Raw genomic sequence first — 14,146 nt, forward strand, 5'->3', positions numbered from 1 at the left:
AAAGAACCCAAGTCTGCAGGAAGATTTTCTCAGATAGGTGAGCAGCTAATGGCATACATGCAGAGGAAGAACCAAACCCTCATAACCATATAGGAGCAACTTTTCATGGAATCTCATGGATCTTAGCAATTAAGACCAACATATTGTGAAAGGTTGATGTCAAAATTAAGGTCAGTGCACGCTTCATCAACTTAGATCATTGTCTCTTTATACTGCATAAAGCGCAAAAATCCACATCCAAAATGCTTACAAACATCTATGTAGGCAGCAATCTAATCTTCATTCAACGCACTAAAAGGAAACTTCCAATCAGGATTCAAGGTGAAGAGATTACTTTGGAAAGCTATGAAGATATTCACTGCTGTCCCACAACGACATCAAGGAGTTCTTTTTTTGGTAAATCTTTACCGGCTGCTACTCCAGTTTCCATGACAAGTATGGGCATATTTATGTTACTGTCAAAATATTAACTTACAACATCACTTTTCTGACAAAGGACCTTAGAGAACAACAAAATAATTATATGATTTTTACTGCTGTTAAAAAATAGACTCTGAAAGTCGCAACACGCTTGACGAGCTCTATGCATATCCTAAATGTTAGAATAAAATAGTCAATTACATTTTTTGGGGGAGAACCATAATATTCTCATGCTCTTTTCTGTATTCAAGCATTTTCCGGCCTGGTTGCAGAGAGAATTGTTGACAGTCAGTGCCCTGGATGACATGGTATGACAAGCAAGCATTTCATCAATTGGGTCTGAGATAACAATGATCTGTGTCCATCTGTTCTCCTGCATTAGTGCCCTCTCTCTCACACAATCAATGTGACCTTTAGATTTCAGGTGGACATTTGTGTGGTTCTGCTCAGGTTGGAAACACTTGATGTAAAAATCTTTTAATCATCTCATAACTCGTGAAAGTAATGACTGCAGTTGGGGTAGTTCTTAGCAAATTTGTGCCACAGCCACGATAGAATCCAGGGATGCCTTCCTTTTGAAATACTTTCTTAATACAGTCCGCCACACCTGTGTATTGGTTAGCAGTATCCCGTGCCTGGCCCTGCTCTTGCAGCCTGGACCGTACTACCTGATGAAGAGAAAATAGTAAATTTCATGAAAATGGCTTAAAACACATATAACATAATTTGTAATTGTTTCTCCCCAACATGGTTTTCAACTTGACAGAAAAAAACTTATAGGAGAACATCAGTTCTCAATCTTTTAGTCTGAGAAGAGAGTTCTTAAACCATCCATTTAATAGGCACATTCTGAATTGGCCTCATGGAAATCAAGTATCATAACTTCCCTTTTCCACAAGCTACCAAGCTAGAAACTATCGACTCTTGAGCCATTTAGCTGTGCTCTGAACTTGGAACTATTCTGGGGCTGAGGAGACTAAATAGGCGCATTCTAGTAGTAAGTTCTGCATGTAATCTGAGGGCATCTACCAGAAGAAGTCAGGCATACCTCATGAGGATATGTCATTGTGGAGGCAACTATTTTAGATAGTGAAGAAGCAATAGCAACACTTCCTGGACTGAGTTTATCCACAGTGGTATTATCTGGGAAATTATAACAGGTCAACAACCAAAATTGGAAAAAAAAAAGAAAGATAAAAGTTGGACTGGCCAAGTAAAGGCGGTCTAAAATTTTGTAATGCCAAAGATCACCCTACCCCTTCTGGCCAAGTAATACTTGATCTTTTCATATGCTGGAAATTGGATTGAAACATGACTAACCCCTGCTAAAGAAGGAAGAAGGCCACTGTGCACCACACAAGAAATAGCATGTCAAGGAAAGTACAGAACTAAATGGCCAAAAATTGAACAAAATAATTTATATGATCAATATTCATGGATTAGATGAACTACAAAATATCAAGACCTGTATAATCCTTGGAAACCTTCTTCATGCATAATTCTTCTAAAAGCAGACAACAGACTTCTGTAGGGTACCACTCCAGGCCTCATTGCTTGTGTCTGTCAGAAAAACAACGTAGATCATTAAATAAGGCAAAAAAAATTGTTCTACACTTTCAAACTATTATTTCAATTTATTTGCATTATATGTGAATGAGAAGGTATTTGGTTAAATGAAGATCATTGAGATGGGTCAACAAGCATGACAGATACATTTATAAGGTAAAACTAATCCAACAATAGACCAACAAGATGCACAAAAAATCAACAAGTCATAGTGCATAAAAAGCAACTGGATGATCTACTGCATTAAGTCCAATTGTAGGTTCGAACAAGTACCTCACCAACTCTCCTTTAGTCACTGTCCCTCCCCTTCAACTCTTCTTAAATACATCAATTCAACATTTCCAGCTTAGCCAATGGAGAAGGCGAATGTGGACTCTCCACAGATGATAAGAATCTTTTTAGTTCCTTGAGAATCATGGGTCACTCTAATAAAACTCATTGACAAATATACATATTCGAATCCTAAAAGATGACTTATAACAACCCTAAATCATTCTAAGTCCAAAATATAATGTTATATTGTCAAAGCAACTGTCAAAGACAAGATAGGACTCTTCATTAAACCTCCAAGAAAACTATGTAAGGACTTCCTGACTAAATAAATTCAATATCAATTCTTAATTGATAAACACAACTGGTAAGTGGTTATATTAAGTACACATGCCTTCCAATATGACTGTACTCCAAGTAACACAGTCGTGCTTTATAGGGACCCTCAACTGGATCCTACATCAGCCGGCTTCTGTCACATGTGAATCCTTGAGCATATTTTTATGCAAAGCTGACCTGATTGGAATTTTAGATCTTTGATCACAGAAATATAGTTCTGTTTTCAGTTTTGGCCTTTTATTTGCTGTCTTAGAGCTTTTACTTGTACATTTGACATTAGATGATCTGGTCTCATAATGTGAAAGATTTAGGTTGTTACATGATATGGAAATAAGGTGCCACATAAAGAGCCATTTTATAAAAACCTGGAAAAGAAGAAGTAGAGACGCAAGAGGGACTCAGAGATACTCCACCCTCTTAGGTGTCTTTATGTATGGCCCAACCCCTCTTCTCTCCACAGATCTTCATATGACTGGACAAAGAACAAAAGACCTAATTCAAGGACTTTTTGTTTTGTTTGCCTAGGATTTTTATGGTTCCACAGGAAATGAAATGAAAGAGATTGAGTTAGAGAGGAATGCTCTTTATCATTGTCTAGTATAGAAAAGAATATTCAAGGAGGAAAACAATGAGGAGATATAGGATCAAAATTTTCTCTAAAAGGCCTAAAATTTTTCTTCGCAAAAGGGTAGCAGTTTTGAAAGAAAATAACAAATAGGCAAGTGGTTCAAGATAACCGCACCTAAATCACTTGCTCTACAATTTAGTTCGACCAAATATGAGAAAACCCTCAAGAGTTCTTTTATTTTCTTGCTGATTTACTTATTTTCTTTTTTCTTTCTCGGCAGCTAATAGAGCCTTCGGCTTTAGTTACAGTTATAACTACAACAAGTCCTATGGTTGAATTAAGATTTGGAAGATTGAGTATGATCAGAAATTTTTCTATTATTCTGTTGAGCCATTATTCTCTCTTTCTGTTGCTTTCCTCTTAAAGATTATTTGTTAGGAAAATAGGACACGGAGTAGGACTTTATTTTAGCCACATAATATCGACATAACTGATTCAGGAGGTTCATCGGACTTGATACGGATTACTTTGACCACTACGAATATTCAAAAGGATCACCAAACTCGACGTGGAACACTTTGGCTACTACGGATATCCAGGAGGATCAAATTGGTATCAGAGCTATGCTCTTATCTGGTGGAATTCCAACTTGATCTAATCAGATCAAGTTGGTATCAGAGCTTCGGTCTTTTACATTATGGGAGCTTTAGCGCATGATCGAGATGCACGAGTAGTACAAGTGTCAAGAGAAGGACTATCCGTGCTTGAAGTACATTAAAGGACAAAGGTGAGTACGGCTACTACTTCTACCTCGATGGATGATGAGATGATGGAACGTCTCACATAACTAGAGGATAAGATAGCCCAACTCCCTGAGATTGTGTCTCGATTGGCGACGCCTTCAACACAAACACCAACAACTCTATCTTCTAGCAAAACCAAGTAGTTCATCCGCGAGGCAGGAAAGCAAGCATTTTTCCATCTTCAGTTTTGAATTAGCTAGAGCTAAATCTCCTAAACAAGGGGAGCTCTAATCCAGGAGGATCACCGGACTCGATGTAAACCACTTTGACTACTATGAGTATTCAGAAGGATCACCAAACTTGATATAAAATACTTTGGACTCTATGGATATCCAGGAGGATTACTAGACTCAACCCGGAACACTTTGGCCACTACGAGCAGGGCTAGACAGGATTCAAAAGCAAGATCCGCCACATCGGAAAGCCGAGTCACAGCCAAACTTCCAAAAGCTATAACTTGGTCATACAATGCCCAATTGAGATTATCTTTCTTTTGAAATTGGGTATCTTTTCAAGATCTACAACTAGGAGTTTAAACTAGGATGAAGTTCCACTGTTAGACTCCGAAATGGGCTGGTCAAACCGAAATTTGTTTTTTCGGATAAGACTTTGACTGGGCGTAGCTTTCTATTTAAAAGAATCAAGTGGAGCGACAGAAGGCAGAGTTGATGTAGAAGTCGAGATCTGCCTCCTCGAAATTTTTAGCTTTTTTCTATTAGAGATGCCTATTTTAGAAAAAAGAGTCCTATTAGGATTAGGAAGAGGAATCCAACCCAAATTGTGTTAGGACGGACCTCATATTATAAATAGAGGCTATGTACCATATTTTTTAAGGGATCAATGAAACAAAAGAGGACTTAAATCCCTACTTTCGAGTTTCCTTCATCTTCTTCTAGTTTTCTCTTGAGAGATGCGAGTTGAGTAGGTTGAAGAAAATCTTTCTTCTCCCGATTGGATCAATAACTGGAATAAATCTTATAATGAACTATTCCAATCAAACCTCCCTATTCTTGGAATAGCTATTTAATGTAGGACCTAGAACAGGGCTACTCTAGGATTTTTTTTTCCTTTTCTATTTTTTATTTGCCTCTTGGTTATTTTTCTCTCCCTTTTCATTCTTCTCTCACCTAATCATGGTACCCAATCCACCCCACCTTAGTGGTTGAAGGCCCTTTTTGTGGCTGACAAGCTCCTTCCCTAGACATTTGCATCCGCCAATCATCGACCCGACAGAACCCCTTAAGGTGACAGGCCCCTATATCACTGAGGCGCTTGGCATCAACAAGGCACTCCCCTAAAAAAAGCAAGGTGCTAATTAAATTAAAAAAGCTTCAATAAATGTAGTACAAGTAAATATTATATCTATCTGAAAACTATAAGAGTATAAGGTTATTTATTCATGTTTCAACTTCAAAAATCACAATTATCTTGTACAATAGATATCATGTTTGACTTCTTTCAGAATGCCGCATCAAAATACCACTTCCCATGCTATGCTTTTGAACAAAAGTCAGTAAAAATAAACCACTTGATATCCTTCAGTAGACACAAAAGTCAAATATGATAGCATAAATACCACTTCTCAAACATATTTGATGTTTCTAAACAAAATATAATCCAAAAAAGTAAATCATTAAACATCCTAGATTAGCCCTTTATTTATAAGGACCCCACTAGACCAAAATAACCTCCAAAGTAAAGTTAATAAAGATATAAAAGAATGGGCAAAAAAGTTTAGGAAGAATACTGTTAGACATTGGAGAGGCACTTGCCTGAACGTCTCTCGCTTTATCCCAAGCTCTCACCGCATCGCCTTAGTAAACTTTCCTCACACGAGAACTACTAAGGCACTTGGGGGCTTCCTAGCATCGCCTGAGTGCCTGGAGAGCCTTTGATGACACTTATTGGGAGGTAGAGATTTCTGAAATAAAGAGGGAAGGTGTGGATCAACCTAGTGTAGGATTTCTAATATCCTTGAATAATGAAAGCCAGCGACCTTCCCCAACTTCCCTATAAGTCTTCCCTCTCTAGTCTTCTAAACTCTAAGAACTTCTCAACAGTCCAAGCGATACCGCATGGATAACATGCAGGTGCCCAAATGAGCGCTTAAATAGAAGCAAGATTTTAAAGCTTATCCTAAAAGTGACATTCTGGCATCTTTGGACAAAAAGCCCTCTAGTATGGCATTACCAGACACAAACTTCGGCAAAAAGATCACGTAAAGACCATGAAGAACTTACTTTAAGCAACACAAATACACACATCATCAGCCCAGTCTTGCATGCATGTCCGAGTTGGGGGTGAGTTGGTGACTCTGGTCACGCATGTGTATATGTGATATGGCATGGCAATATCATAGAACAAACCTGAAGTCTGGTTTTAACAACCCACAATGGATTGGTCACAATAGATGTTGCAGCTCCAGCACCAGATGCAGCTATAATGTTTGCACCAATTGAGAAATGATTATTTCCATCTACTGCACATGCGAAAAATGTCAAAAGTTAAGTTTAGACCATTTTTGAAATTACCTACAAACTATAAGTTTTTAAGACTATATTATCTAACATAGGAGCACATTATATAATTTCCAAACTTATGGAAGAAAATAGAAGATTTAATTCTTAAGGAAAATCTAATTAAAACAAACCATGTGATTGAAGTAGGCCTTTTAGCTGATCATAAACAGTGAAATATACCTGGAAATGAAACAAAAATGTCGGTAAGGTTAACCAGATGTAATTACAGGAATCAAGATTCTTATACAGTTATATAGTTAAGTTCAATTGAATATTAGAGAATACTTCTCTCGATAAACTGACCTCCATTATAACTATGTCTACACATGTGAAAGTTTAATATTAGAGTACCACTAAAGCATTAGCTCAAATCATATCAAGAATTAATAAAACAAAAGAAAGAAAAGTACTTGCAGATTTCTAAGTTTCATAAAAGGAAAAAAGGTAATTCAAGTCTACTGTGTTATTATTAAGAAGCACAAAAGATATACTCACTGCCCAGGTTGGAAGTAGTGCAGTAATTGTTGGAGAGAGACCACGATACAATCCTTTGACGCCTTCATTTTTTATTACATGTTCTAGGCTTGAAATAATGACACTACCTAATTCATTTGAAAAAAGAGAAAATATTTTAACATTTTAAAAGATCACAAAAACCAAAGACATAATCTGTGAATCAATATGTGATCATGAGTCTCATTATTCCATATGCATCCATGTGAATACTAGCAGCTGACAATTCAAAAAAAAAAAAAAAAGCACACAATGTATTGAACTCAGCAAGATCCATGAATTAGCCCCACAATCCTTCATACACAAAATTCTCTAAGCTAATTGTCTAACCTATAGAATGTGATCTACCTTGATTTTGTTGATGTTTACATATAAACATAAGAATTTACGAGTCCCTAGGATGCACTAGATAACATGATTGAGAAAACAAACTATCCTACCTATTAAAACAACTGAGAATTCAAAAATCAGCCAAAGCTCAGGAATAATGCTCTGACTTTTTGAAGATAGGAGGAATTAGAAAGGCCTGAGAGTTATAAAATATATTTTTCTGCTTTTATTCCACAATCTGGGCAATTTCTCAAGCCCAAAAAGAGAATACAAGTATTATAGACAAATAAGAGATAGATAGAAGGAAAAATCATAAATGTTTATTATTCTTAACCATAACTGTAATTATTTTCTTCTTCTCTTTTTATAGCTAAGTATGTAATAAAACCTAGGAAACAGGACTGCTTAATTTACTAGCACACCTAGACATTCTACCTAGAAAAGGAATACGAAAAGAAGAAACTAAAATAATTTCAAACATTCTAAAAATAGCAAATTATTTATCACTATAGAAGCCAGCAAAAAGAGCAATTACAACTCCCCCTTCAAAATACAATCTTAATAAAGTTTAAAATTTTCCTAAATTGATTTGTACCTAAAGTGGGACCAGTAGATGCTTATATTTCCTAAAAAAGATGCCAAAAGCGGACAAAAACAACAGCCTTATAATCGAATTCAAAAGTTAAAAGAGAATATAAAATAACTAAACTATTTATCCTAAAACTAAAAAAGGAAAGAAAACTGAAAATAAATAAATTAACTAAGCCTATGAATCATCAAAGTGTCTACAGTTTAGGAAAGATTCAGCTACTCTAGCAGTGTGATTAGATCTTATCCAGTTGTCTTCTTGTTAGGGTTTTACGAGGTCACAGTGGGTACATATTTAGCTATATGGAGACAGACCCCTTACCATCTCTTTTTTGTTTTACGTTTTCTTCTGCTTTTCAATCATCATGCATATGCATGTATGTAAGATGTGATTTTTGTGCTGCATCAAGCAGACAGTTCAAAAATTCTCTTAGTTTTAAGCAACTGAATAGCAAAAAGGATACCACATCAAGTCAAGCATTAGTAGAAGAAGAGGACACGGCAATACATGTGAGTGTGATTATGGCAAGGATAACCACTATAGCTTCTTAACGCATAAAGTTGATGGAGAATTTCTGATGAATCCCTCACTCTAAATCTATCATTATTCTCCAGCTGTTGTCATCCAAACCACTAGCTTCCTTAACTATGATTCCTAAGTACTTGCGCTGAAAATCTAGTAACACCTCAAAGTTCTAAGCAAAGGGAGCACACGAACAACTTTGGTGGGGTTTTACTAGAAATGTACCACAATTTGAATTTTGATGGAACATCAGATGATAATTAAAATTTAAACTGGATCATCACGTGTTCTTCTTGAAGGCAACTCCTGCTACTGCATTATCCATTTTACTAGCAGCAGAAAGTGAAATGACTCAGCTGCTCAGTATACCAAGTAACGCAGGGAACATATCTAGCATATTCACTAAATTACCAATAAGGAAACTGAGGGTATTTCAGAATATTATTTAACAAGAGACTTTTAATATCCATATAGGTGATTGATATACAAAAGGATTTCCTTGACTAAGAAAGCCAAAATGAAATGTCAAAAGATATTTAGTATTCGAAGCGTTGGAGAGCTGTAGTTTAGGAAGCATGAATGCTTAAAATTGCATGTCATGTTCATATGCAATGCCTGTTGGATACCAATACTTAAATCTGATAATGCTAGGATACGGGTCAGATAGTTATTTGAACAATCCTGTTCTTAAAAGTTGAAAAACAGGATACTTGTAATTGCAACATGAGATTCTGGACAATTTTGTTTGCGAGATCCACATCTCAGTGAATTCACTTATTTCGTCGAAACTAGAAACCTCTTTACACCCGCTACAAGCTATCTATTATATCTAGTTTGACACGACAACCAAATCAACATTCAAAAAATACATATGCCTTCAAATTACTAAATACAGAAACTAGAGAAAGGAAAACGAGAAAGAAAGAAAGAAAGAAAGGAGAAAAGGAAAAAGGAAGCATACGCCGAGCAGGAGGGGGCATTTTGGGCAGGCCATGGACCTGAAACCTCGTCTTGATCACATCCAACGGGCATACAAATGTGGCTGCTATCGCCCCTGTAGCAGCAAACCAATTCGAGCATCACACAAACCAAGTACTTATATACACAAATAATCAAACAAGAAAGGCGAGAATCTAAGAGCACTGAAAGAAAAGAGCGGAATTCTGAGAACAAGCCTGCAGAGGCGCCGGCGACAGCATTGAAGATGAGATCTCGGGTGCTGGACCTTCCATGGGATTCTCGCGACATCTTGAGATCTCACGGGGCCGTTCCGGCGATCGCCATCGCAAGGTCCCAAGGTTGAGCCTTAAATCAACGCATAGAAATTAAGGGGGGATGGGTGGGTTGATGAAAGGCGAGAGCAAAAGATAGAGAGGTGAAGAGGAGGAAGGCTGGAGGGCGGGGACCGGAAGATGAACAGGGGGTTTGCTGCACCGAGAACGCTCCGGCCGAAATTCCTTCTGTTGGTGAACGATGGGCACCGATCGGAGAGAAAAATGACGCTAACCAGTTGAGGGGCCCCCACGTGTTACCGCACGAGAAGGGAGAATCAATACGCTTCTATAAAGTAAGTATACAACTCTAATACTGTATAATTTTCAAATGTAATATAGTAATATAATAAAATATAATAACTGAAAAAATTAATAATTAAAATTTTGCTGCAGGCTAAGTAACGAGCTTTAATAATAGTTGAGCAAAAACTTCTACTATTACTACCGGAATGCAAGATTTATCAATTTGTCTGGTAAACTATTTGGAGCTCATGTAGCCCATGCCGGATTAATTGTATTCTAGGTCGGAGCAATGAACCTATTTGACGTGGCTCATTTCGTACAAAAAAAATTCATGTATAAACAAGGATTGATTTTATTTCCACACCTAATTACTCCATATTGGGGTAGGTCCGGAAGAAGTTATAGATACTTTTTCATATTTTGTATTTGGAGTATTTCACTTAATTTCCTCTGCAGTTTTAGACTTTGGCGATATTTATCATGTATTTTTTGGACCTGAAACTCTTGAAGAATTTTTTTTTATTTTTCAGTTATGTAGGAAAAGATAGGAATAAAATTACTACAATTTTGGATATGTACAAGAATTCCATCACTAATATTGATGTCAATAAGCTAGCCCTACACCATATGCAAGGCATCATTTCTTATTTATTTATTTATTTTAACTATTGTTGAAATGCAACACATGTACCAAATTTTATTGGAGGGCGCAGTATCTCCGACAATGTCCTCATTGCACAGGAATTTATGTTTGATCTAGGTAGGGCCCCGATGAGGAGGAGTTTGATGGGAGTCAAGCTTCATATGGAGAGGGCCTACGATATGGTGCATTGGGACTTTGTGCAGCAGTCTTTGCTGGGGTTCGGTTTTCATGAGACATGGATTCAGTGGTTCATGGGCTGTGTTAGGGTTCCATCGTTTGCCATCCTGGTGAATGGCACGCCATCTTGTTTCTTCGAGCCCTCGGGAGGGCTGCGACAAGGATGCCCTCTATCCCCCCAGCTATTTATTATCTGCGCGGATGCATTGTCTAGAGCATTGTGTCCGGCGATGATCACTCAGGAGCTGGAGGTGTACAGACCCGTGGTAGGTGCTCCCCTGATTTCCCATCTATTGTTTGCTGATGATTGCTTGTTGCTAGTCCGCTCGTCGCGGCAGGACGCCCGAGTCAGGACAGCGGGCCAATTTTTCGAAGTCAGCTATTTGTTTTAGTCCAAAGGCCAGACAGGCGGTGAGGCACTCTATTATGGAGATATTAGGGGTGGGTGAGCAGGATGGCACTATGAGATACTTGGGAGTCCCGATTTCAGGCCAGCGGCTGCGAGGTAGGGACTGCTCTTCACTTGAGCTCAGCATCAGGCAGAGGCTGGAGGGCTGGTAGATGCACTCTCTGTCTATGATGGGCAAGATCACAATGGTTCGATCAGTTCTCTCTTCGATTCCTATTTACTTGCTCTCCAATTCCTTCATCCCAGTGTCATTTTTGAGGTCTATTGAGTAGCTTCTTAGAAACTTCATCTGGGAAAGGCATGGAGGCAGAGGTGGCATCCACTTGTTAGCATGGGAGGTGGTATGTCAGCCTATCAGGTTTGGGGGTCTAGGTGTGCAGTCCTTGTTGGAGAGGCGAGAGGTGTTAGCAGCCCGATACGTCGCGAGATTTATTCTGGAACCTGATAGTATCTGGTCCTCGTTGATGAGGGCGAAGTATGGGATGTTGCTGCCTGGTGTGAGAGCTACTCACTACCACTCACAAGTGTGGAGGGAGATGTATGCCAGAGCTATGTTGGTCCTTCTGGAGATTAGATGGGCTATTGGTGACGGTCGATCCATCAATGTTTTGGAGGATTGCTGTATGACTGTGCAGCCGCTCGACCGTCTGCCGACCTTGGTGGTTTCGGGACGATTGGCGGGCCACACGGTTAGTGATCTGATGTTTTCAGAGGAGGGCCGAGGGAGGGAGGAGTTGATTCGGGAGGTCTTTGGGGAGCACTTGACGGAGATGGTCCTGGCCCTCCCGATGCCGACTCGAGGGGAGCCTGACAGGTTAGTGCGGGCGCCGACGGGGTGGTCGCGGGTGCGCGCGAGGGATCTACAGGTTCTGTTCAGGGGAGAGCCAGTTCAACAGATAGAGGGAGGGTGGATTTGGAGGATGCGGACTCATCCACGGATGGCGCTTTCTTTTAGAAGGTGGCCCGGGGCTGCCTTCCTACCAGAGCATGCTAGTCCGACGGGGTATGCGGATTTCGTAGTGTTGCGAGGTGTACACGGACATTGAGGAGATCATTGGGTACGTTCTTCTGCAGTGTCCCAAGGCTAGGGAGATATGGAGAAGGTCACCAGTCCCTCTTCCCCAGTCGGTGGTGTCGGTACATGATCTGCTGCAGTTGTTGAGAGACTCATTCCGGCGGCCTAGTTCATGTTGAGGCAGGTGTACTTAGAGCATGTCTGGCCTACCACATCTGGTTGGACAGGAATGCAGACTTGTTTGAGGGCAGGAGGTCCTCACCGAGGTTGGTGGTGGTTAGAGCAATGCTTCAGGCTGCGGAGGTGATCTCATGCACTGCTATGTGTTCTCTTGGGATGGCCGGGGATATCTGAGGTATTCGCTTCGCTGTTACAGCACCCAAGTTTGCTTTTATTTCTTGGGCGCTCCACCCCCTGGTTTTCTCAAGGTGAACTTTGATGGTAGTGTGGCGGTAGATGGGAGGTCAGGAGGGGTTGGATTTATGATTAGAGACCATCGCGGTAGCCTGGTTGCAGCAGGGGGTCGTCGTATGCCAGGTCTTATCGTAGTTGGGGCAGAGCTTCGAGCAGCTTGGGAGGGGATATCATACACGAAGCGGGTGCTCGGTGCCGAGCGGGTGTACATCGAGGGAGACTCATCGACGGTGATCGAGTGGATACGGGGTGCAGACCAGTATGGGGATGGTCATCCACTTATACGCGATACACGCAGGTTGGTTGTTGAGTTGGGCGAGCATCAAGTTGCTCATGCTTTTCGGGTGGCGAACAGGGCTGCAGACTGGGTCGCCTTCAGAGAGTTCTTGTAGACATCTATAGTAGAGCTCCCGCCCTCATTGTACTCTTTACTTTTTTTTAAGTTGGCAGGATGTACTCTCGTTAGAGCTATATGAATTGCCATTTTCACAAAAAAAACTTTTTAATAGCTAAATTTTTATTATATATTAAGTAAAGTGCTTTAATGATGGCCGAGCAAATGATACGAAGCACATATCTAGCGAATGAAAAAGTTGGCAGAAATGGAACCTTTATTTTAGATATATGTGTGCATATAACTTATATAGTGCGCATGATATATCTTTCTTTAATTTTTTAATCTATTTTTAAAATATAATATAGCAAGATGAAAGTCAACCCAATTGAGCCCATTTATACGATGTACAGGGTTTAGGTTTATAATTTTTGATTTGTTTAATTGTTTAGACCTATTGAATGAGTTAAGTCAATATATTCGTTCATGTCAAATGGAGTTAATGGACACATGTTTGACATGTTTTCCTAAACGAGTTGCCCGTGTCATGTTGCATGACCCATTTATTAAATGAATCAAGTCTGTGTGTCCATTTTTATCCATTTTAATTAACACATCAAGTTCAAATTGATAATGTTTCTCTTTAACTAATGTTTCCATCTAATCCAATTCATTGTCACCCCTAACTAAAATTAGTATCATCTTTAGTATAAAGTTCAGCCTTGACAAATGATACCTATACTTCTCTATCCTTTTTTTCTTCCTTCAAGAAAACATTGCTAGAACAAATAACTTTCAATCTATAGAACAAAGTCCCAACATTATCCGCATCAGTCAGTAGAGTGTACGCAAGTAGGAAGTTAGAATCACAGAATTTAGCCCAAAATGATTAGTGGAAAGGTATTTTTTTGGTTTCCTTAGTCTTGTATAAGTACCCAAAATTTTCTCAGCAAATAATCAATATGGGATTAAATACACACCCGTACAAAATCTTACATACTTCCCTCGTTCAACTCCTGACATCCTTATCAGGTTAAGAGTTTAAATCCATTCAAATCTAATTACAAGCATTACGATCCGCCCAAAGTCAGCCTCTATGAACCTGTACTGCAGTGTCTCCTAATCTACATAGACTATGGGTCGAGTTCGCTCTAATACTATTTGTCACACCAATGATTTCACTCAAAATGGCTAGCCG

General features: G+C 39.2%; 1 protein-coding gene and 1 long non-coding RNA gene across 2 annotated transcripts in view; one reads left to right on the plus strand and one right to left on the minus strand.

The window, feature by feature from the left end:
• The window catches only part of LOC113463077, a 1,412-nt gene extending 761 nt beyond the window's left edge, over positions 1–651 (plus strand). Inside the window, exons 1-2 of the long non-coding RNA XR_003386742.2 lie at positions 1–170; positions 265–651. The exon at positions 1–170 is cut by the window's left edge and continues 761 nt beyond it. This is a non-coding gene — a long non-coding RNA (uncharacterized LOC113463077). The remainder of the gene's footprint in view (positions 171–264) is intronic.
• LOC103712777 (nicotinamide adenine dinucleotide transporter 2, mitochondrial-like) lies at positions 462–9,961 on the minus strand. Its single transcript, XM_008799398.4, has 9 exons — positions 9,615–9,961; positions 9,401–9,493; positions 6,981–7,087; positions 6,617–6,665; positions 6,333–6,445; positions 1,886–1,980; positions 1,677–1,765; positions 1,469–1,563; positions 462–1,088 (listed from the first exon to the last, which is right to left on the minus strand). The coding sequence occupies exons 1-9, from the start codon at positions 9,685–9,687 to the stop codon at positions 867–869; spliced, it is 936 nt and encodes a 311-aa protein (XP_008797620.1). The 5' UTR covers positions 9,688–9,961; the 3' UTR covers positions 462–866.
• Positions 9,962–14,146: the final 4,185 nt, after the last annotated feature.

Source organism: Phoenix dactylifera, chromosome 4 (assembly GCF_009389715.1).
Source record: "Phoenix dactylifera cultivar Barhee BC4 chromosome 4, palm_55x_up_171113_PBpolish2nd_filt_p, whole genome shotgun sequence".
Lineage (NCBI taxonomy): Eukaryota > Viridiplantae > Streptophyta > Magnoliopsida > Arecales > Arecaceae > Phoenix > Phoenix dactylifera.

Coding starts and splice junctions, on each gene's coding strand:
- LOC103712777 (XM_008799398.4), bottom strand. CDS start 9,687: ATGTCGCGAGAATCCCATGGAAGGTCCAGCACCCGAGATCTCATCTTC. Junction 6,446..6,616: donor AGGCCTACTTCAATCACATG/GTTTGTTTTAAT, acceptor TCGCATGTGCAG/TAGATGGAAATAATCATTTC. Junction 1,564..1,676: donor GTATTACTTGGCCAGAAGGG/GTAGGGTGATCT, acceptor ATAATTTCCCAG/ATAATACCACTGTGGATAAA.